Source organism: Ovis aries, chromosome 1 (genome assembly GCF_016772045.2).
Source record: "Ovis aries strain OAR_USU_Benz2616 breed Rambouillet chromosome 1, ARS-UI_Ramb_v3.0, whole genome shotgun sequence".
Taxonomy (NCBI): Eukaryota; Metazoa; Chordata; class Mammalia; order Artiodactyla; family Bovidae; genus Ovis; species Ovis aries.
Window position 1 is genome coordinate 105,904,643 of NC_056054.1, and position 23,365 is coordinate 105,928,007.

General features: G+C 45.3%; 1 protein-coding gene across 2 annotated transcripts; it reads left to right on the forward strand.

Annotated features, from left to right (window-relative positions):
• Positions 1-19,199, forward strand: SYT11 (synaptotagmin 11). 2 transcript variants are annotated; one of them, XM_004002595.6, is made up of 4 exons: positions 1-234; positions 6,374-7,197; positions 15,214-15,337; positions 15,900-19,199. In XM_004002595.6, exons 1-4 carry the CDS (start codon positions 201-203, stop codon positions 16,208-16,210), a joined length of 1,293 nt encoding a protein of 430 aa, XP_004002644.2. In that variant the 5' UTR covers positions 1-200; the 3' UTR covers positions 16,211-19,199. The 2 variants fall into 2 exon arrangements, with proteins under 2 accessions (XP_004002644.2, XP_042111195.1); XM_042255261.2 differs by having other exon boundaries at positions 15,214-15,334.
• The last annotated feature ends 4,166 nt before the right edge of the window (positions 19,200-23,365 follow it).

The following is a 23,365-nucleotide window of genomic DNA, read 5'->3' on the forward strand; positions in this document are numbered from 1 at the left end:
AGAGCATCCCTGGAGCATCTTAAGAGGCGACCGCAGCTGTCAACCAGGGACCAGACCGTCGCAGGAGGCATCCGCCAGATACCTTCTCCCTGCCCTGACCTAGCGCTCTGCAGCGGCGGCCTCCGGTACTTACCGGAGGTCCCAGACTTGTCTGACCGACCATTGCAAAAGCATTTATAGCAATAGCCTCTGATTAAGACATGGCTGAGATCACCAACATCCGACCTAGCTTTGGTAAGTAAAAATCTGGCAAACTAAGCCTGGGGTAGGTGAAACCGTTGCCAAGGCAAGGGAGCTCAGCGGCTAGGCAGAGCGTGAAGCCCAGATCAAGGCCTGGCCTGTGGTGGTGGGTAGAATCGGGCCTGCGGTGGTGGTGTCGCGGGCAGTGGACAGCGCCCGAACCTGAGCTATGGGCTGCAGCGGCTGAGAAGGCCAGAGTCACACCTAGGGTGGGGACGTCCAGGATGCGAAAACCTTGTATGGTGCACTGTCAGTACCGCTGGAGGTGAGAAACCGAGAGCCTGCGAAGGACGTGAATCCCTCCTTCGAGGGGAGGAGAGGTGAGGTAGGCCGAGCCCTCCCCCTTGGGGCACGCAGGGCGGTGCCCCTTCCTCCCCCTCCCACTCCTCAGGGCTGCGGGGGAGGGAGGTGGCAAGGGGGATGGGGCATCAAGATGGCAGCTTGGAGACCGTGGGCTGTGTGGCAGGCAGCCAGGGGAGGCGGCGGCCTCTGGGGAAAGAGGGGTGCGGGGGTGGAGAGCAAAAGGGAAGCCACTCCTGAAGCCGGTCAGCTGGATGCTGGGGCCGGGAGGAAACGTGAGCCCTGCCATGTCTATTCTGCATCGTAATGGTGGGGTCCGTCCGATGCTACCAAATGGCGCTTGGCGCTGCTGGGCTGGGGGATGACGTGATGTCTATTTCTGGGCCTCCTGGCAGCGCCTAGGCTCTTCTTCTCAGGCCTTTGTTCCCTGTTTCCCTGGGCCGGCTTTTCGAAAAGGGGGACTCACCCGCGCTGGTGCTGGCGGGGGCCCGATCCGGGCCAGAGGGGGAGGGGCGCAAAAGGCCGAGCCCGGGGGAGGCCGCTTTGTGTACCAGAGAAAGCATTACGTCATCTCGGAGCGGCTGGTCCCAGACCCAACCCTACAGGCTCCAAGATCAGTTACACTCCCTGGAGCAGAGAGTGGGGTGGAAAATAGGGAAGCAGATGGGAAAGAAAAGCTCGAGATGCAAGTTTTTCCTCCGGGGGATTCCTGCAAAATGTGCTGAGATAGCAAACTTCCTGTGCTGTTTTCCTGCCCCCCCCCAAAGAAGAATGAATTGCCCTGCTTCTGCCTCAGTCCTATCCCTGTTTGGATGGGAGAAGCAGGTGAGAGTTGCTGTCAGCCTAGGGTTCCTTGATTTCCCTTAAGAGATTCTATGTCTCAGACAATCCAGAAGGTTTGAGCATCCAGACTCCAGTGTTTAGGGTGGGGTCACAATCCAACTAGGAAATGGCTTTTCTCACTCCCTACTAGAAGGTTTATGGAAATTAACAAAACCCAGCCTGCTCTATCCCTTCAATGTCAGGAAGAATATCAGATCAGAGAAAGTATACAGACAACAGGTCACACCCATTTACTACTGGTTCACACTGATTCCCCAAGGATGAATCTTGATTATATTTTTCTTCCACTTCATCTTCTGCATTTTTATTATTTGAGTCCTAAATTTCCAAAATTGATGTCCCTTTTCTGATCACATGAGTACTCCGTGATTTTCTTCTTGCTTTTTCTTTTTCTTCTTTTGCCTCCTTTCCATTATATTCTTTTCTCTAATTGCAGTTCCAGATTCCTTGGAAAGTTAGATGGTGTAGAGCATAATATAGTGATGTCATTTAGAGGAAATATTAGTGGACAAAAGAAAAGAAATTATATCAGTCTTTTACATACTAAAAGACTTATAAATACCCTCCAGTGTATTCATTATTTTATATATATATTTGCTAGATGAGGAAACTGAGTCTAAGAGAAATAAAGTCAAACTAGTTAGGCTAGTGTTAGGATTTAAACCAATTTCCCATTGATGGCAAAATTCATTCTTATTTCACTGTGTCACGCTGGCCTACTTGACCAGGAAAGGCTATTTTTGCAAAGGAAATGTCAATAAGCATGTCTGGTCAGAGGCTGAGAGAGCTGAACAAACCCAAATGTGTCTTATAGATCTTCAAATCCGTGTGGAAGTTCTCCACCGAGAACTCCCTGTAGAACTTCTGACTTTTTTCACATTTCATAGATTACTTCATTTCAAACTCCATAGCCCTTGTGAGATACACCAAGCCAACACTCAATTATCTTTGACCTCAGAGGACAAAAGGAGCAAGCAGCATGGGTCACTGCAACTTACAGCTACTTGAAAACACTCACTTCAGCTTTTAGTTCTAACTTACTTTTCCCACTAAGCCTTGGACTAAAACTAGACAAGAGGGTCCTGAGTTTCAACATCTCTGATTTTTCTAGTTTACTGCCTTGGGTGTGGGGGAGAGACATAGGGATTAACAAATACTAAAATGAAGAAGAAAGTAGAGCGAAAGTGGGAAACGAGGTGGAAGCGTTGTGTTGTTTCTCAGTCACTAAGTCACGTCCAGTTCTTTGCAACCCTATGGACTGTAGCATGCCAGGCTTCCTTGTCCTTTGCTGTCTCCTGGAGTTTGCTCAGATTCATGAGTCAGTGATGCTATCTAACCATTCATCTGTTTGTCTCTTTTTCCTTATCTACCCTCCTGAAAGATAAGCGTCCTTCATCTCTTTTACTGATCCACTGCTTTCTAGCAGTAAAAGTTGAGGCATAGTAAACAGCAGTGGGATCTCTCAAGATCACAGAGTAAATTTATGGTAGAGCCAAAAGGATCACTCAGATGTCTCTCAACCCTGACCTTTAGACTCCCTTTCAAATCATTCTCAAAAATATACTTGTCCTAGTAATTTCTTGCTTTTCTCTTCTTGGAGAGATAACATTCAGTGTTACAAATCAGTAGCAAACAGTTTTCAGGAAAATCTCTCATAGGTGAATGAAGAGCCAATTTTTCAGATTGTGCTCATTCTGATTTACAATTGAACCCAATCAATTGTTCAAGCAAATATTTACTGAGCTCCTGTTCGATGCAAGAGACTCGGGGATTCAAAGGTAAACAGGCTGTAATTTCTGCCTGCTCTCAAGGAGCTTACGGCCAAGGCTGCTCCCATTATGTGAAACCTCTCCCTAACAGTTTTTATTTCACCTGATATTCTGAAAATAAATGCTATTATTATTCAGCATGGCCATGAACACAGTCACCTTGATATACTTTTTGTTAAATGGCGTTACTCCTCATCTGTATTATTTAAAAATGTAACCACTTCTTTTCTTACCTGGTCCCAACATTCATAGAACTTTGAATGTTTGAGGCAGAAAGAATTTCAGAGATGTTGATTCCAATCCTTGTTAAGAAAATTCCTTTTAGAATATATCTGACCAAGGTGATCCAGTCTCTAAAAGTCTTCAGAGATTCACTGCCTCCGGAAGCAATCTGGGCCATCGAGAGGCAGTTCTAACAATAATTCAGTTCTTTCAATTTATCTGTCTTCTTGTAGCCTGTATGCACTGGTATTAGACCTGCCCTCCAAAGTAAAATCAGATCAGACCTTCTTCCAGCAAAGTATCTTAAGTAATTAAAGAAAGTTGTTATTCCCAGACCCTTCGGCTTCAGCTCCTTCAGTTTCTCCTCATTTAATATGGTTTCTAGGTCCTCTTCTATCCTGCTTATCCATAATATAGACACATTCTGGTGTCAGATAGACCAGGGTTTAAATCTCATCACTGTCATTTGCTTCTAGGTGGCCTAGAGCAGATTTGAGTCCCCAGCTTCCTCAGTTGTAAAATTAGCTATTAATGGTACCTATTCAGTGAGTTATTTGAGTCAGATTGAGGAAGCTCTAACACAGTGTCTGGCAGGGGTATCATACTGGCACACAAAAAACAGCAATTTTTATTCTTGTCAGAAATAGATAGAGCACTTCATATGTGTCATGACCAGAGCAGATGAAATTATACTGCCCCTCTCTGATCTAGACATTGCACTGATAGTATAAGTCAGCCTAGCTATACTCCAAGCTTGTTATCACTTAGACTACTAAGTTAGTTACTCAGATTTATCAAGTAAGGTCTCCTACTTCCTATCAATAGGTTTTGAAGGCTAAATAGAATTTTACATTTATCCCTGTTATGTGTAGTCATATTGACCTCATCCTCTTTCTCCAATCTGTGGAAACTGGGTTTTTTAAATTTTTTATTGAGGTGTCATTGATTTGTAATGTACTAGTTTCTTATGTACAGCAATAATGTAATTATATAAGTGTGTGTATATATATATATATATATGTTCTTTTTCATTATGGGTTATTATAGGATATTGAATATAGTTTCCTGTGCTATACAGTAGAACCTTGCTGTTTACCTATTTTTTAAATAGTAGTTTGTTATCTGTTAATCCCAAGCTCCTAAAGTGGAAGCTGTTTTGAATTCACTAACTCGTTTGTTCACTGAACACTTACTATGTGCCACATGGTTCTAGGACCTGGGAATGTAGCAGTGAACAAAACAGCCAGTCACTGGCCTTATTAAATTACCTAGTAAGAGAAGACTGACAAATACATACCAGAGGTAATAAGTGCTACAGAGAGAAATAAATCAGAGTAGTGGGGATACTATCTTACTTGCAACAGACAGGAAATGTTTTCTGATGAGGTTTGAACAGAAGCCTGCAGTGAGTGAGGCAGCAGGCCAGGCATATGCCTGATAGAAGGATGTTCTAGGAAAAATCTAGAATATGCAAGAATCACATTTATTTCCTTAGTTCCCCCTGCCCTACTTGAGACTTACCCTAATGCGTAGTATGGATAACTATAGGCCTTATCTAGATCTTTAAGGCCTAAACCCAAGTTAGCTTCAGTGCATTTAAGGGAAAAGAAATCCCCAAACCGAATTATCCAAGTCAGGGGCCCAATTTGTGCAGGAAAAGACAAGACTAGAGAAGGGAAGAAAAGAAAAAAAAAACAACCTCTTTCTCTTTAGTTATTTGTTTACCTAACAAATATCAAGTACCTGCTAGGTGTTTTTAGTGCTGGGGATAAAGAAAGGAACTAAACAAACAAAAGGCTCCCCTGGTGGCTCCAAAGGTAAAGAATCCGCCTGCATTCAGAAGACTGGGTTCAATCCCAGAAGATTGGGACGATGCCCTGGAGAAGGGCAGGGGAACCCACTCCAGTATTCTTGCCTGGAGAATTCCATGGACAGAGAAGCCTGGCGTGTTATAGCCAGTGGGGTCACAAAGTGCTGGACATGGCTGAGTGACTGAGCACAGCACACAAACAGACAAAATCCCTGTCCTTAGGAAGCTTACATTCTAGTGAAGATAGACAATAACTAATACAATTATATGGTAGTGTTTGTATATGTTCTTATGTATATGTGTGCATGCGTGTGTGTGTGTTTGTGAAAGAGAAAACTCATGTCATGTCATATGGAGAAAATTAAGCAGGGCCAGAAGTGTAGGTCTCAAGGGTGGAAAAGGTTGCATTTTTAAATAGGTTGGTCAGGAGCGACCTTACTAAGAAGGTGACAAGGTCTGACATGTTCCACGGTCCCTATTTCTTCCTATTTAAAATACTTGTGTTTTATTTTTAAATATTTGTATTTTACATTAAAATACAAGTATTTTAAATACCTGGGAGCTAAAATTTGAAACATATTTCAAAAGGCCTTAGGCCCACAGTTATACTTCTTACCACTCACTTACTTTTATCACCCTTGGGCACCCTACCAAACCCATCCAAAGTCAATTCCACATCCTTCCACCCTACCTGTCAGTCAGCCCACACAAATCCACTGTGGCAAACCCTGTGCTGGATGCTGTGGAATATCCTCCTGAAACCAGACACAGCTCGTGCCCTTGTAGAAGAGTTGAGGTGAATGGTTCCTATGCAGAAGGGTGACCTATAACACTTACAGGGCCACTTTATGTGAAACACAAATCAATATGAGCAAATCAAGTCCGTAAGTACAGAGGCAAGGCCAAGAAAAGAACAGGCAGTCAGGTGGGGCACTGCAGGGGAGGCTTTCGAGAGAAGATAAGCATTTCATCCAGGTTGTCGGGAAGAAAGAGCCATGGATTGGTTGGAGGGATGTGTGAGGGCATCTCTAAAAGAGGGGAGATGTTCCTAAGCCTAGATGAGCAAGTTTCGCTTTGAAGAAGGCTGGGTTGCAGATTAGCTCGGCCCCAGCCAGAGGCCCTAAGCAGGGGTGCTCCGGCAGAGGCTGAGGTCCAGCCGCCTTGACGCATTTCTGGTCTCCGCTTTCAGATGTATCACCAGTGGTCGCCGGCCTTATCGGGGCCTCTGTGCTGGTGGTGTGTGTCTCAGTGACCGTCTTTGTCTGGACGTGCTGCCACCAGCAGGCAGAGAAGAAGCACAAGAACCCACCATACAAGTTCATTCACATGCTCAAAGGCATCAGCATATACCCAGAAACCCTCAGCAACAAGAAGAAAATCATCAAAGTGCGGAGAGACAAAGATGGCCCCGGGAGGGAAGGCGGACGCGGGAACCTGTTGGTAGATGCAGAGGCTGGCCTGCTGGGACAAGACAAGAGTCCTAAGGGGCCTAGCTCTGGATCTTGTATAGACCAATTGCCCATCAAAGTGGACTATGGGGAAGAACTGAGGAGCCCCATTGCAAGCCTGACCCCCGGGGAGAGCAAAACCACCTCTCCATCATCTCCAGAGGAGGATGTCATGCTAGGATCCCTCACCTTCTCAGTGGACTATAACTTCCCGAAAAAAGCCCTGGTGGTGACAATCCAGGAGGCTCATGGGCTGCCCGTGATGGATGACCAGACCCAGGGCTCTGACCCTTACATCAAAATGACCATCCTTCCCGACAAACGGCATCGGGTGAAGACCAGGGTGCTGCGGAAGACCCTGGACCCTGTGTTTGATGAAACCTTCACCTTCTATGGCATCCCGTACAGCCAGCTGCAAGACCTGGTCCTGCACTTCCTCGTCCTCAGCTTTGATCGCTTCTCCCGGGATGACGTCATTGGGGAGGTCATGGTGCCGCTGGCTGGGGTGGACCCCAGCACGGGCAAGGTGCAGCTGACCAGGGACATCATCAAAAGGAACATCCAGGTGAGCAGGAAGAGTTGTTGGGGAGGAACGGTAGGTTGGGGGAGAGAAGGGGCTGAATGGGAGGGAGAAGTGGGATGGATGGCAAAGAGGGGCTGTAGAGAGGAAGCTCTTGGATGTCAAGACTGAGCAGTGGTCAAAGTAAGACAGAGAGCCTGGCAGGTTAGGCCTCCTCCAAGAAGCAGCTTCCTGAAGAGAAAAGGGCAAACGCCTTCTGAAATTGCTCTTAGTGGTTGACATCCTGATGCTGCGTCCAGCTTGCTTGGAGCAGGCTGGCCCTCCAGTCCTAGACCTAGTCATTTCAGGCATATGGGAGCCAATTTCTTCTCCAAAATGTGTGATCTTCCTCTTATGAACTTATTCCTTACAGCTGAGAAACCATGGAAGTAGTTCAGTAATTTTCCCCTCGGCTTCCCTTTCCCAGCCCAAACCTAGAGATATAAGTAGGCTTGCATCTGTGTGACTTTTAACAACTTTTATAAATGCAACTTCATCAACTGCTTTGGCTTCCCAGGTATTGCTAGTGGTAAAGAACCCACCTGCCAGTGCAGGAGATGTAAGAGACAGGGGTTCGATCCCTGGGTCTGGAAGAGCCCCTGGAGGAGGAAATGGCTACCCACTCCAGTATTCTTGCCTGGAAAATCCCATGGACAGGGGAGCCTGGTGGGTCCCAGGCCGTGGAGTTGCGAAGAGTCGGACACGACTGAAATAACTTAGCATTCATAGCATACAATTGCTTAACCTTTTAGGCCCCTCACGCAGGCCAAAACCTTTGCCATGGATACTTCTCTCCCCGTTCCTCCTCTCTGCCCTGTTTGCATTAAGAGGGGCATGAGAGCCCTCCATCCTGCCTTCCCTCCACTGGGCTAGCATTGGTTCTTGAATCCTTTCAGGGATGCAAGAATTGTGCTCCCAGCCACACTAGTTCAGCTGTTCCATTCTCAACTGGCGAGGCAGCGCAGTTCTGCGGTTTGGCAGGAGGGCTCTTATCTGACTGCCTAGCTTCACCTTCCAGCTCACCACTTTCCAGGGGTGTGATGTAAGTGAGTTACTTAACTCTTCTCAACTTCTATTTCCCCATCTGTAAAATGGAACTGATAATATTGCCTTCCTTATGGGTTATGAGTATCAAATGGAATAATATACCTGGCATCTTATTGCCTTCATGTAGCTTTTACTTAGTGGAGGAGAAAGACAAAAAAGAAATCTTGGCATTTATCGTACAGTGAGTGTGCTGTGAAAGAAGTTGTTGAAATTTTACACTTACGAGTTTCATTCCTTTTTCAGGATTTAACATAAGGAATTGATAGCAAGGACTTAGGGGCTTCCCTGGTAGCTCAGCTGGTAAAGAATCTGCCTGCAATGCAGGAGACCTCGGTACAATTTTGCGGTTGAGAAGTTCCCCTGGAGAAGGGATAGGCTACCCACTCCAGTATTCTTGGGCTTCCCTGGTGGCTCAGATGGTAAAGAATCCACCTGCAATGCTGGTGACCTGTGTTCGATCCCTGGGTTCGGAAGATCCCCTGGAGGAAGGCAGAGCAACCCACTCCAGTATTCTTGCCTGGAGAATCCTATGGACAAAGGAGCCTGGCAGGCCTCAGTCCATGGAGTCGCAAAGAGTCAGACACAACTGAGAGACTAAGCACAACACAGCAAGGACTTTGAAGTCAGACCTGAGTTTGAATCTAAATTCTACCAGCTAAGTGACTTGGGGCAAGCTGCTTAAATTCTCTAAGTCTCTGTTTCTTATAAGGAATTAAAATGATGCATTTGCATAGTCCCTAGCCCATAGTAAACTCTCCTGAATGTTAACCAGGATTATCATTATTAAAGTTTGATCCCTGGGAGAGATATGTGATTTGTACATATTTACATTTTGTTTTGATAAAGGCAGACAAGGAAGGCTAGATCAGTGGAGAAGATGGTAAAAGGTTTGGAAAGGATATCAGGGTCACTAAAAACACCTGCACGTTTTCCAGAAAGAGCCCTGCCTGCAGATACCTTACTTCTCTGTTACTGCCTTCTCCAGCTGCACACTCATGCTGGACTCAGTGGGGAGGCAGGAGGCTCGGGAACGTACAGGAGGCTTCCAGGCCAGCAGGACTGAGTGGGCAGTGAGCTCCTGGGAAGCAGGTTTGGCCATTGCTGAAGGGCACTGTGCCGCGCCAGGCTGGGGAGGGGAGCCCTTCCCCAAAGGTGTGCTCTCACCCTCTCTGCTGCCTGCACCATCTCTGCCTGCCTCACTGAAGCCAGCTTAGTCACGCCACTGCCCAAAGAACCACTGTTGCCACGTGGCACGCTCAGCTCACAAGGGCCAGAGGAAGTCTGAACACTTTAGAGAATATTAGAGGTGTTTGGTCAGGGCATGAACACTAGTCCATTGCCGGGATACAGTGAGACACCCCTGAGTCCAACACAGCAGGAATTCTCGCATCCTCTGAGGTCGGAGGCAGGCCTGCACAGAAGCTGCAGCAGCGACCGGTTTCATCTCCCTGCATCCTCTCCCTTCCCCCTCCATTTCTTTTCTTCTAGATTCTGCCAGCCCGCTCCCCTGACTCCTGACTCCCCATTACAGCAGCTCCAGTACCCAACCCCCTGCCTTCATTCAGCTCTCCTCACTGGGCGGTTGTTTTCAGCACAGCCTTCTCTGGAGTACTAGCCTTGGTAAAGCCACCAACTAGCTGGACTCCCCCAGACGGCTCATGCACTCTCAGCCCATGGCTGAGTGTGGAGGAGGGCTCTGTGCCAGGCTGCAGCTGGGAAGACACTGGCAAGGAAAGGGACTGATTTGGGCTGGGAACAAAACAAGCCTCAGATCCAGGACACTGGGCAGGGAGCATAGACAATGGCATTTGCTAAACTGCCAGGGGCTCTTGGCAAGCGCCAAGCTTCTTTCCACTTTATTAACTCCCTTCAGAAGGGATAAGCCAGGGTGGGATCCTGAGCAACACATTCCCTGGATGAGGCCCCAGACAGGACACCCGGAGCCCTGCAGCCTCCCAGGCTTCCTAAGCCTATTTTCCCCACCAGTGCCAGTGGGCAGGGCTGTGTTTCATCCTGGGTCATGGCTGTCCTCTCCCTAGTCATTTGTGCCCCTGATTGCCTAGCAGTGCAGCCTCCAAATGTCCACCTTAAATCCTCCTTACTGTAGCGAATAATCTGCTCATCAGCTAGAGCTGCTCTGGAAGAGTCCACACTGTAAAGAGTCTTTCCTGATCTGGGTAGGGTATCCCTCTATAGTTATGGGATCAAAGTTTCCTGGGTGGAGACTGGTGAGAATTGCATTTCTCTGGACAATCCCCAAGCCCTAACTGCATTTCCTGACCTGTGGCAGAAAATTCAGCTCTTGTCCTTTCTGCTATTGCAGTGCAATCCAGTTGAAAGAAGCCAGGACTGGTCATGATTTCTGATTCTGTCCATTTCACTGTCTAATTCTGGGTGTGCAGTTACTTTCTCTGGGTCTCAGTCTCCCTCTCGGCTGGATCACGAAGGCTAATGGGGTCACTTTGTGAGAGGTCACTCTCAGCTCTTATGAATATTCAGAAAGATATAAGAAGCATTAAAAATTAACACTTGACTATTAGTGAAAGAAGTTTACAGCATAAACTCTAAACACCCAAACTCTCTGAGCTGGACTTTGGAACTGGAGTTTTGTTTTTTGTTTTTTTTTTCCTTTAGTGGCAGCTTTTCCCCCTAGTATTTTATTCAGAAAGAAATAAAAGTGAATTTACATTTCCATAATACACCCCCCACAAGGAGAAGGAAAGTGATTGAGAGAGGGCTGGGGTTAAAGAAGAGACAGTGGGAAAGAAGTGATTTACAAGGTGGATAATAGGGAGTTGTTAGACTCCTCCTAATTTCTTCATGTCATTGTTTCCCAAACCATTTCCTGTCTTTCTACTGCCAGATTGGTGTTCATGACCTGGGACAGTGGTCATGGGAATGAGAGGATTCTTAAAGTCTCAGATTTACAAGAGACCTTGGAGGTCATCCAGGCTAGTCAAAAGGGAATGAAAAGAAAGAAAGAACAAGGAATGTCAATTTTCCATAAACAATAATGAAATTTGCTATAGAAAAATAAAATAAAATCATACACACCAAAAAAGGAAGTTGCTGTGTATGTGTCCTGGGGTGAAGACAAGGAGGGATGTGGTTGAATGTTGAAGGTTTTGTTTCTTTTGTTTTCTCATGACTCTGATTTATGTGGAGGTAGCACTGAGAACTTCCAGTCCCTGTAAAGGTTTATTGAGGATGCATGAGTCCTCCTCTTGGCAAAGATGCTCTGGCTAGAAAAAGTCATTCCGTAGGGGCTCTGCTAATTATAAGAAATAGACTTATCCTTCGCCTAAGTATTTCCTTCAGCCTAACTTCTTCTTTCGGACCACTGCCCTTGTTCCTCTTTTCCACGGACTGAGAAAGGATCCTGCACTCTGAGAGCAAAGCCTCTCGGCTCTGTCAGGCATGGATAAAACCCTTTTACCCCCTTGTCCTTCTGCTCGCCCACCCCCCAACAGGGTCTTTACCTCACTAGGCGAAGGGGCTGGGAAACAGAGTTCACTCCCAGCCCTTGCTTGACAAAGAGCCCTTGAGAATGAGCCATTGACAATGCCGCTTGGAATGGGAACTGGGTGGAAAGAGAGGGGGGCGGGAGGGGGGACTTGAAACTCTGGCCTTCAATGCAGAATGGCAGGGCATTCAGGTGGTGTTGCGGCGGCAGACTTGGGCATCACAAAGGGGCAGCTGAATGAGGATGGGCACTCTGCCTGTATAAAATGGCCAAAGGTGAGGGGGGAGGGTGGGTCAGATGGAGAACAATTGCCAGAGGAGTGATTTCAGGGGAGGAAAGGATTGTGACCAGAAGTTGTGCACTTTCCCAAAGAACTAGGGAAGGCGCACGGGACTTTGATTAGGGTGATTATGCTGTAATTGATGATTTAGGAAACTGAAATTTTTTTTAACAGTTTTAAATAATCAGAAAACCTAAGTATCATCTTGTAATTGATGTTATTTTTACAAATAAAACTTTATTTTTTTAAATCAAAATTTCCTTTTTACCCTCCCTAGCCTTCTTCTGTATATAAAGTTAGATTATATTTAAAGATGGTATTTTTAATATTTCGATACCAATATTCATGGTCCCAGATATAGATATCAAAACTAGTTAACATTTCATTATTCATGGAAATGGAGGGGAGCAGTGGCCCAAATAATCCAAAAGTTCTTTCTAGATAGATCAGCACTGTTCACTGGAACTCTCTATGATGATGGAAATATTCTATATCTGCATGTATCCAACATGGTAGCCACTGGCCACGTGTGGACACTGAGCACTTGAAATATGGCCAGTGTGACTGAGGAATTAACGTTTTAATTTTACTTCATTTTAATGAATTAAAATTTAAATAGATACTGTAGCTACCAGCTACGGTACTGAGCAGTTCCGTTCTGAACATTTTGGAAGGTACTTTCTTTTTCCTGAGGGATTACTTTCCTGATGCCTTTGGGCTGTGACTGATAGTAAAAGTGAGCGCACATTCTCTGACTGTGTTCTGACTTATGTCAAAGGAAGGGACCCAGAAGTATACTGGCTGGCAGGAGCAACCAGCCTGTAATTTTAAACTGGCTCTGGGTGCGTCCTGTGGATACAGTCAAGAGCCGACTGTATGTTATGGGTAAGGAAAAGAGTAGGGCTTCATCTAGCAGAGAAAACCATGAAAATCATTTCTAAAGCCTATTTTCTCTTATACTTCAATTTCAAAAGCTAACAGCTACACTTAAAGTTTAGTCACGTTCAATACCCTATGAAAGGCATTTCCATATACTCCTGGTATGAAACATAGCCTCAAGAAATTTTTTAAACCAAATGGAAATATTATCACAGTTCATTCCTTGAGGTGACGACTTATAATCAATCAAAGCATAAGCTATTAGGGTTTTTCCTTTGTTTTTCACCGATGAGCTAATTAAATTATTTACTGCTGTTGTTCTTTCCTGCACCAGACACCCTTGAGCAGGCACTAGCCTGTGAGCTTCCTGAGGGTAGGGGTGCATCTCTTCAGCCCTAGCTGCTTTCAGATTGCCTGGCACTTAATGCACAGCAAGTCATTTTGGTGGGTGTGTGGCATATGTAAGGCTGGTGGTGAATTCGGTCGACTTTTGTTCAATCTAAGAATTCGTCAAGTTGGTGACCTTCCTTTGGGGCTATGAAGAGTATAAGGAATAAAATTTGACAGTGGAGGAATGATTTGGTCTCAAATTTTTTTTGTCCCAAATTTAACTTATTGTGTCCTAAACTCCTCCTGTGCCGCCACAATTTGTTTTCTTTATCCCAGCCTCATCCCCACTTCCTAAGAGAGAAACACCAGAAACAGTCCCTCCTCTCTTCCCTCTCCCCTATGTTTACATCCAGTTAGCCGCCCCCACGCAGAAAATCTGGACAGTTCTTTCTGAGACCTATCCCAGGTCCATCTCCTCTGCCTCAGCCCTGGTTCCAGCCCTCACCCTCCCTTCCCCAGCCTGTGGGAGCAGCCTCTTCACCAAGTTTTCTGACTTTCATCTTTAGTTCCTTCTCCAGCTTTAACTAGAATAATCTGATTATTAATAGATGAACAACAGCAGTAACGTCATGCTTACAGAAATTGCTCTTAGGCTTACGGACCTCCTCTCACCTGACTGCTGCTGCTGGCTCTGCTGTTTGGTTAGCTTACTCCCCCCACTCCCCACGCCGTCACCCCCGCCTAACCCACCTCTCCAGGTTCCTGGCCCATCCCTCCTGCCAGCACTCCAACATCAGGTACATTCACCTCTCCCCATTCTCTGAACATAGCCTACCCTTTCAGCCCTTTCAGCCATTCGGCTGCCCTGCCACGCAGGATCTTCGCTCTGCCCATTGCCTCAGTGTCTCTTTCTCACCCCGCAGCAGCTCAGCCCTGATGTCAGCTGGCAACACCTCCCCTGCATCTCGCAACAGCACTGAAGCATTTCTTTTGGTCTCACTGCGCAGCTTGTGGGATCTTAGTCCCCTGACCAGGGATTGAACCCGGGCCCTCAACAGTGACCTAACCACTGGGCCACCAGGGAATTCCGAGGCTTCTCACTCTCCTGACAAGTAAATATGTTTGTTTACGTCTCTGAATCTTCTACTCATCCTTGGGAACAATGACTGAGTCCTGTTAGCTCTGAATTCCCAGCACCTGGCATGTAATTAGTATCCAAATGTTATTTAAAATGTTCTTGGAGGACTAGAGTTTTTGTTTTGTTTTGTTTTGTCTTGTTTCCAAGCTCAAAATAGAGCCTAGCATAACGTTTCAAGGTGGGGAAACAAAGATATGGGCATCCAGGGTGGCCGGAGAAGACGCTCTGAAGGTCATACACTGGGGCAGGCAGAGCAGGTGTGGATATTCACCTTGTGAAATGAAGCCGCAGGCTCCAGAAAGTTCAGGGACTTGCCCAGGGCCAGCTGGTGAGTAAGTGACAAAGTGAAGGCTCAAATGCAAGTGTCCAATCTCCCTTCAAAACTTTATCACAAGAACCAAATGAGAGAACAGGAGAGAGTACACACCAAGTTACTGCATCCTCTTACTAGTGCTGGGAAGTCGCTCCCGTTTTCATATCCATTTTACAGAAGAGGAAGCAAAAGTCCAGACAGGTCAAGTAGGGCTGACCTTGTCCCAGCTCAGACCGATAAGCAGTAGAGTCAGGATTTGAATCCAGGCCAGTCTAGCTGCAGAGTCTGTGTTGTGCTGCCTCTCCATGCAAATGATTTTATTTACTATAAGATTTTTTATTTTATTTTGGGCCCACGTCATGTGGCATGTGGTATCTTAGTTCCCTGATCAGGGATCGAACCCACGTCCCCTGCAGTGGAAGTGTGGCGTCTTAAGCACCGGGCCACCAGGAATCCCCTTGTTTACTCTCAGGACTGTGAGGAGAACATCTCCTTTGTCCTTTCCTCCGCACTTTCTGTGCCGTGGCCTGCCCCCTCGGCTGGGGTTCTCACCTGCTATTTCTTCTCCACAGAAGTGCATTAGCAGAGGCGAGCTCCAGGTGTCTCTGTCATACCAGCCTGTGGCACAGAGGATGACAGTGGTGGTCCTCAAAGCCAGACACCTGCCGAAGATGGACATCACCGGTCTCTCAGGTAGCAGCTATTTACTTCAACCTATCTCTGCCTGCCCTCCCTGCACCGCTGCCCTTGCCTGTGATCCAAGAGCCTCCCCCTCCCACCTTGCAGGACCCCTGGCACCTCTTACCCTCCACCCGTTCCTCTCTGTCTACATTCTCTTCCTGATGAATGTGACCAGGGAGGTATTTTGGGTAAGCAAATGGTCTCTACCTTTGGCAAGGGATTTGCAGTGGTATGCATGCCAGCCTCTGTGCCCTTGCTCCAGGTGAGACTTCTCAGAAAGCCTGCAGCCTTTGGTAGTCCCTGTGCCCCCTTGAAAATGCTTCTTGGTGTCATGGAGTTTCTTCAGCCCTGACTCGAGGCAGTTTTTCTGTTCCTTGTCTGCCTGGTTTCCTTGACCCCTTGTCCAGGCAGGCAGATGCGCACACAGTCAGTGTACACCTAGTGTGCAACCACCAAAGTCCTCAGGGGGTGAGAGGAGACATCAAGGAGATGAACAGCAGAAGCCCCTCCTCCCTGACATTGTATAGGAGAGGACTGTGTCATAGGCCTGTCTCCCTTTTGTCTTTGGGGGCCCCAGATCCTTATGTCAAGGTGAACGTCTACTACGGCAGAAAGCGTATTGCCAAGAAGAAAACCCACGTGAAGAAGTGCACTTTGAACCCAGTCTTCAACGAGTCTTTCATCTACGACATCCCCACCGACCTCCTGCCCGACATCAGCATCGAGTTCCTGGTCATCGACTTCGATCGCACCACCAAGAACGAGGTGGTGGGGAGGCTGATCCTGGGGGCGCACAGTGTCACAGCCAGCGGCGCCGAGCACTGGAGAGAGGTGTGCGAGAGCCCGCGCAAACCCGTGGCCAAGTGGCACAGTCTGAGCGAGTACTAATCCTCTTCTCCTTGCCTCTAACCCTGGGGCCAGGCTGGGCAGGGACGTGGCGGGGAGAGAGAGGACCGAGAGGAGTGGACTCAAAACCTCATTTTAGTTGTAGAAGAAAATTTCTTACACGACAAACACTACAGAGAACACCCCACGTGACCACAGCTGCAGTTCAGTTCTTAGCAATGATGATTTTTCTCCTTTGCAAGGCACTAGGAAATCCTTTTTTTTTTTTTTTTTCCAAATGGGGAAAAAAAGAGAGGGAAAGACCTCTACAAGTCTATATATAACAATGTAACCTTATACTTGCATGTCTAATACAAACTGAAGAAATTAGCCTAACTGCCAATATCAAGGTACAGATTTTAATCCATGAAAATTGTGTTTTGTGCCGAATTGTATTTTGCTGATTACCTGAAATTGGTCTCTTTTTATTGGGCTTCTCTGGAGAGTTATTCTCACCTCCCACCTCTGTGGAAGAATCTTTTTGCTCTTGTAAAACCTCATGTTTTCATCATCCCCATCTTTTCTCCCTATTACCGCTTACATTTCTGCTCTTTGAGCTTAAGGACCAGAGGTCTGCAGTAGGCGAATATACAAAGGTGGAATGGATAAGGCAGGGTTTGCAGGAGAAAGAGTATTTGAGAAATGAGGCATGTTTGCCGTCAGTGCTCCTGCTGGAAAGGGGTAAAAGGCTCTCTTTGATTAATACGTGATCAATTACACGAAGGCATCAGACTTTTAGGTAGAATCTGGGTTTACAAAACTAGATGACTTCTCTAGAAAGAACTTTGGGACTTCAGATTCAGCTACAGGAGAGTACCATTGACTATGTCTAGCTGATCCCAAATGTAGTTACGAAGACAAGGAAAATGAGATGAGTGCCTTGCCCTTTGTAGCTGTGTTTGGAAGGATAGCCATTTTTTGGTAATGTGTTAGGAATCATCTGTGGTTTGAAGGGTTAGACTGGCCTTTGTTTTTTCCAGAAATGCTGACCACTGAGAAGCTTTAAAGTCTTCTCAAGTAGTTTCCGTGAGGTTAGTTTTACTTCATAAGGAAGAGGACCTTCAGAAATGATTCTTTCTCCTCAAATTTTTCAATAATGGCCCTTAAAAATAACTAAATGAGTAAAATGAGTACATGACTAAATTAGTAATAGATAACTCGGATTTTTCAGAACATCCTTTCCCTGTAAACAAAGTGCTTAATTCTTAGGACTCCGGAGTCTCAAGGTACAGCGAAGGCATGGGGAAACCACAGAGCTCAGTCCTTCACCCGCCGGTGGACAGCAGAGCTAGAGAGAGATTCTGCCTCTGTTTTGGAATTCATCTCCTTATCCCTAGTCCAGCCATGTCTCCAGAGTTGAGACTTTTCAGATGGCAGAGCCTTCACGGATGATAAGTAAGCCTGGATAGGCAGTAGATATTTTTGCCAGCCTGAAGAGGAACTCAGATAAGCAGCTTGAACCAAGGCCTGAAAGATTAGTAGAGACAGAAATTTCACATTCATACAAGAACATCACTATTTGACTTGCTTCTGAGAAGAGTTGAAAAGCTGAGTCTCTATGGAGAGAATGGTGATGTTGCCTCTGCCGTTCTATAACTCTTGTGGATTTAAAACCAACCTGTTCCCTGACCCCCCAACCCCATTCTTTTTTTTCTTTAACCTGGATTCTTGACAGTGCAGAGCAGTTCTGAGCAGGCACAGAGCCCACTCTCTGTTCTTGTCGCTGTCATCCCCCAGCCCCCAGAATCTGACTCACAATCTCACCATCAGCTGGGTTCACATCACCGGTTTCTATCCAACACTCCATGGAATGTAAATACTGTATCATACGTAGACAAAAATAATTTTTGTTTTCTAAAAATGCATTTTGAGATAGTTTAATGTAAATCTGACAGGAGCATTCTGAAGCCCCATTAGGAAAAAATTTAAATGGTTCCTCTCCATCGCCTTAATGTCTAAAGATCAGAAACTGCTGAGCAACCTGCTTTTGTTTCCTTCCCAGAAACAATGCAGAGCAGGTGGAGAAAGCGTGCTCTTTGCCCTGCTGTGTGCCTCTGAAGCTCCTCCCGGCAGAAATCTGGGAAAACAGCCTCACCCAACTCCTCTCTTACCCATCTCCTTGTAGCTTTATTCTTTGCATCTGCTGAGCAGTGGGTGGAGGTGGCAGGAGAGGGACCCATAGTTCTGTAGCCTAGGAACTGCCTCGGTGTCTTTCTCAGAAAAAGGCAAAGAGGCAGACAGTGCTAGGTTCCTCCCTCCTCCCTCAGGCCTGATCCGTTGTGCCCTTGACTCAGCCATCCCAAAGTTTCTTACCTGACTTTGGCTTTCACATTTGTTCCTCCCAGAGCTAACTGATAAGGGTGGAGGAGGAATGCCTACTCCTAAGAGTCAGTGGAAAGACGAGAGAGTCACATTCAAGCTTTCGCACAAGGCACTCGTGATTAGAAATAGGTTCGGGAATGGTCACTTCCGATTTTCCAAGAGTCAGTCCTTCTCTGCTGATATCTTGATTCCTTTGGGAAGGCAAGAGCTTTTCTTATTAACAAAAAGTCCCTTTATGACTTAGTCCTTCCTTCAGTTCATCTCAGTGGAGCACAGCCAAGAGGTACATGTTTAGGAGCGGTGCTCGGGATATGAGAACAGACTGGTTCATGGGACAGGGGCAGCTTGCTCAGGAGAGGGAACGATGCAAGTCCTTTTTCTTGGGAAGCTTTTATTATGGCCACAATAGTGACATTGCCCTCACCATGATCCTTCTCCGATGTGGTCGTCTTTCTTTACCTTGTGTCTTCTCTTGTAAAAATGAAACTCAAAGAATAAAATAAACGTGTCAAATTTTAAAAAAAGAAAAAAAATCGAAAAAGCTAACATGAATTGTGTGAAACTGCCTAATGCTGTAATGCTAACCTACAATATGTAATGCTATCTTGTATGTTGAATTTGTTAATGCACCACACAAGTGCGGAATAAAGACTGATTCACATTAAATAGGCCCAGTGACTTCGGGATGATTTTCTTGGAAGCTGGATGACTATGAATGATGTGAACACTCAGACTCCAATAGGTCGTGCAGTGGTAAAGAATCCGCCTGCCAGTGCCAGAGAACCAAGCGAGTTGGGTTTGATCCCTGAGTCTGGAAGATCCCCCTGGAGCAGGAAATGGCAACCCACTCCAATATTTTTGCTTCAAAAATTCCATGGACAGAGGAGTCTGGTGGGCTTCAGTCCACGGGGTCAAAAGGAGTTGAACACAACTGAGCACATGCACGTGTGTGCACACACGCTCGCACGCACACACCCACCCATGTTTTCCAGGACGTGGTCCTAGACTGAGAGTCTTTTCTTTTTGTCCTATTTTCTTCTTAAAATGTAGTATTTAAGACAATAACCACCAGAGTGAGGGTTGATGGTTTTTAGTGCTGAGAATAAGTCTGACTCTTTAACTGAAAATATATCAAAAGCAATGCTTAGATTGACTGATTCTATCTTTCATTTATTCATAAGACTTTATTATTATTATTGGAGGATAATTGCTTTACGATGTTACAGTCTCTTCCACACATCGATGTGAATCAGTCATAATTATATACATATATATCCTCTCCCTTGTGAGCCTCCCTCCCCCAAAACAGTTTTTTAAATTGAGTTTCTATCATATGACAGGTACTGGGAATACAAGACATTGATAAGCAAGAGTACTGCATTTGAGCTTAGCAGAGAACAAGCATTAATCAATTAATCACACTAATAAATATTTAATTACAAACAGAAAAGGAACGCTGTGTGTGCATGCAAGAAAGAGGGAAGCAAGAGAAAAAGTTTAAAACTTAAGTTTCAGTGAAAATATAAAACATTTTTAAATTATAAAACTAACATCATAAGCATATTATAAAAACATTGGAAAATAGAGAAGAGGGGAAAAAGCCAAGATTTCAAAACCTTAATCATTTTAACAATCATTAGATTGTTAACAATCATTAGAAATAAGTCATCTAATCTTATTTCTTGTGCATTTTCTTCCCTGTGTACATTATTCAGGATCGTATTAGAAAATACATAAAGTATATGTTCATAGGAACCAGAAAAAAATTCACCCACAGGCAAACAGTACTAATTTTGGCACATGTCCTTCCAATTTCTTTTAACAACCTTATAATTCCAGTCGTGGTATGTAATTTTGTATATTACTTTTTTCTAACATGATGATATAATAACAATGATAGTAAGATTATCTTGGCACTCAAGATGTTTTTGGCTTTAATTAACAGGAAACCCAATTCAAACTGGCTTAAACATTAAGGAAATGGATCAGTTCACCTAACTGGAAGTCCAAAGGCAGGTTAGGCTTCAGAGTTGATACAACAAAAAGTCACCAATACTAAGTGGGGCCCAGGTTCTTTCTGAGGGCCATTCTGACATTCAATGCTAGCTTAAGGCATAAAATCATTAGTAAGGCTTTTATAATGTTTATAGAAGCATTTTCAGGAGAAAAAAGGAGATTGCCTTGGGACCTCTCCCAGAAAAATAAGATCAGTCATTCACAGAAGCCTCTAGCTATTCTTTCCGCTTATCTTCGTGGTCCAAAATGTATTACCTGGTCATTTCTGAACCAATCACAAGGAAAGACGATGGGAGTATCTTCAGGCCATTTAGTACTGCCCTGGAACAGAGTATGGAAGATGGGTAGATTCTTGAGTAAAATGTCATTTTCTTTGGAAGAAGCAATTGCTACTGGGTGGGCAATGAATAAAGAACATCGCATAGTTTGTTTTTGACCACACTGTGCAGCTTGTGGTATTTTAGTTCCCTGACCCAGGGATTGAACGCAGGCTCTCCGCAGTGAAAGAACAGAATCCTAACCACTGGACCACCAAGGAATTCCTACATAGTTTCCTATAGTACCTTTCATTCTAAGGTATTTTATCCTATGATCTTATAACAAACTCTTGGAGATTTCCTAACCTCACCTTCTAATCTCATTCATTCCCTATACCTAGTGGTTTGAAAAGACGAACAGCCTAGTGCTTGAAGTCCTCTTTAAGTAATTCAAGACTGACATAAGTTTTAGCCATGGGGCATAATTTTTTCGAAAAACTGAAAACATATCTATTCTTATTCAGTATAACTTTTACAAGATAGTAAACTGGAGAGTATCTCAATTGCCAAATAACATATTAGGTCAAATACACCTTCTGAACACCTGGAAGAATTGCTCAAAACTCTGCTTGATGTTCAAGAACAAACTCCTAGAGGAGGTCTTAAGGCTCAGCAGGCCCAGGAATAGATGTATTAACAGATAAATAGATAAGAGCCTGGTAATTCATTAGCTGCTTTTGTGTTCAGTTCTGGGGAGCTAGTAATTCACCTTGGAGAAGGCAATGGCACCCCACTCCAGTACTCTTGCCTGGAAAATCCCATGGACGGAGGAGCCTGGTAGGCTGCAGTCCATGGGGTCGCTAGGAGTCGGACACGACTGAGTGACTTCACTTTCACTTTTCACTTTCATGCATTGGAGAAGGAAATGGCAACCCACTCCAGTGTTCTTGCCTGGAAAATCCCAGGGACAGGGGGAGCCTGGTGGGCTGCCATCTCTGGGGTTGCACAGAGTTGGACACGACCGAAGTGACTTAGCATAGCATAGTAATTCACCTCAAATGTTATGTTAAACATCAATCTAATTGGAAAACTTTGACAAGGCCATAAGAAGGGTCTCATTTTCTTTTAATAGGAATAACAAAAAAAAAAACTAACATGATCAAATGCTTATCAGTGCTGGGGACCATTTTAAGCACTTTACACATTTAAAACTCAATCCTTCCAACAACCCTGTTGGATATGTGCTATTGTCCCCATTTAATAAATTTAACAGCAGCTTATGCCATTCATAAGCCATGCATCCTGGATTCACCCTGTGACACTCTGACCCCAGCAGCTCTTTCTTCCACTATCAGTACTGGTAGAGACTTCAAAGAAAGATGCAGAGGCTACGGGAACTGATACAAATTAGAATATGCTCGTACTCTTTTTTTAAAAAACATTCGACTGTGCCAGGTTTTAGTTGCAGTATGTGGGATCTAGTACACTGACCAGGGATCAAACCCGGGCCCCCTGAATTTACAGCATGGAGTCTCAGCCGCTGGCCCACCAGGGAGTCCCTGTGCTCATTCACGCTCTTGATGCCAATGTCCTCAAGAATGTTTCACGATTTCTCTGGTAGTCCAGTGATTAAGATTCTCAGCTTTTACTGCAAAGAGTGTGGGTTCAATCTGTGCTAGAGAAAGCAAGATCCCACATGCTGTGCAGCACAGCCAAAAAATAAAAACACTATGGTTTTAAGTGTTTTGGAGGGTTGCTGCTGCTGCTAAGTTGCTTTAGTCGTGTCCGACTCTGTGCAACCCCACAGACGACAGCCCACCAGGCTCCTCTGTCCGTGGGATTTTCCAGGCAAGAACACTGGAGTGGGTTGCCATTTCCTTCTCCAATGCATGAAAGTGAAAAGTGAAAGTGAAGTTGCTCAGTTGTGTCCGACTCTTAGTGACCCCATGGACTGCAACCCACCAGGCTCCTCTGTCCATGGGATTTTTGAGGCAAGAGTACCGGAGTAGGGTGCCATTGCCTTCTCCGTTTGGAGGGTTGGTTATCTGTTATTGTATGAAACTGGACATTTTCACGATTTACATTCACTCACACCAAATCAGTCTATTTTTAGGCATTTTCCAAGTTAATATTTAAACATTATTGTTCACCAAGGGGTTGAAATACTCACTGCTTGTTCTTCACCTCTTTTCACTCTGTCTCATTTATCCTACCAACTACGCCAATTGTCTCGCTCTATCTCACTGTGCACACTGTTCATTGAACCCAGGGTAGGTAAGCTCGAGCAGAGAAGCTGGAAGAAAGTGCAAGGAGCTATTAAGACCTGCGAACACATTTATTCTCTTCTGACTGGCACAGCAGCCATAGCAGCAGACACCCTGTATTCTCTCTTCCCATGGTTGACCCAGCAGACACAGCTGAAAGGCAGCCTCACCGCCATAATGCAGCTATAATGTAGCCCTGAGGGCGTTTCAGGTGAAGCTTATATATGCTTATAGAACAAGCGTAGCCTGTGGCCAAGCCAGTACCTTGTGATGTGCACGCACAGTGCTATAAGTGATCT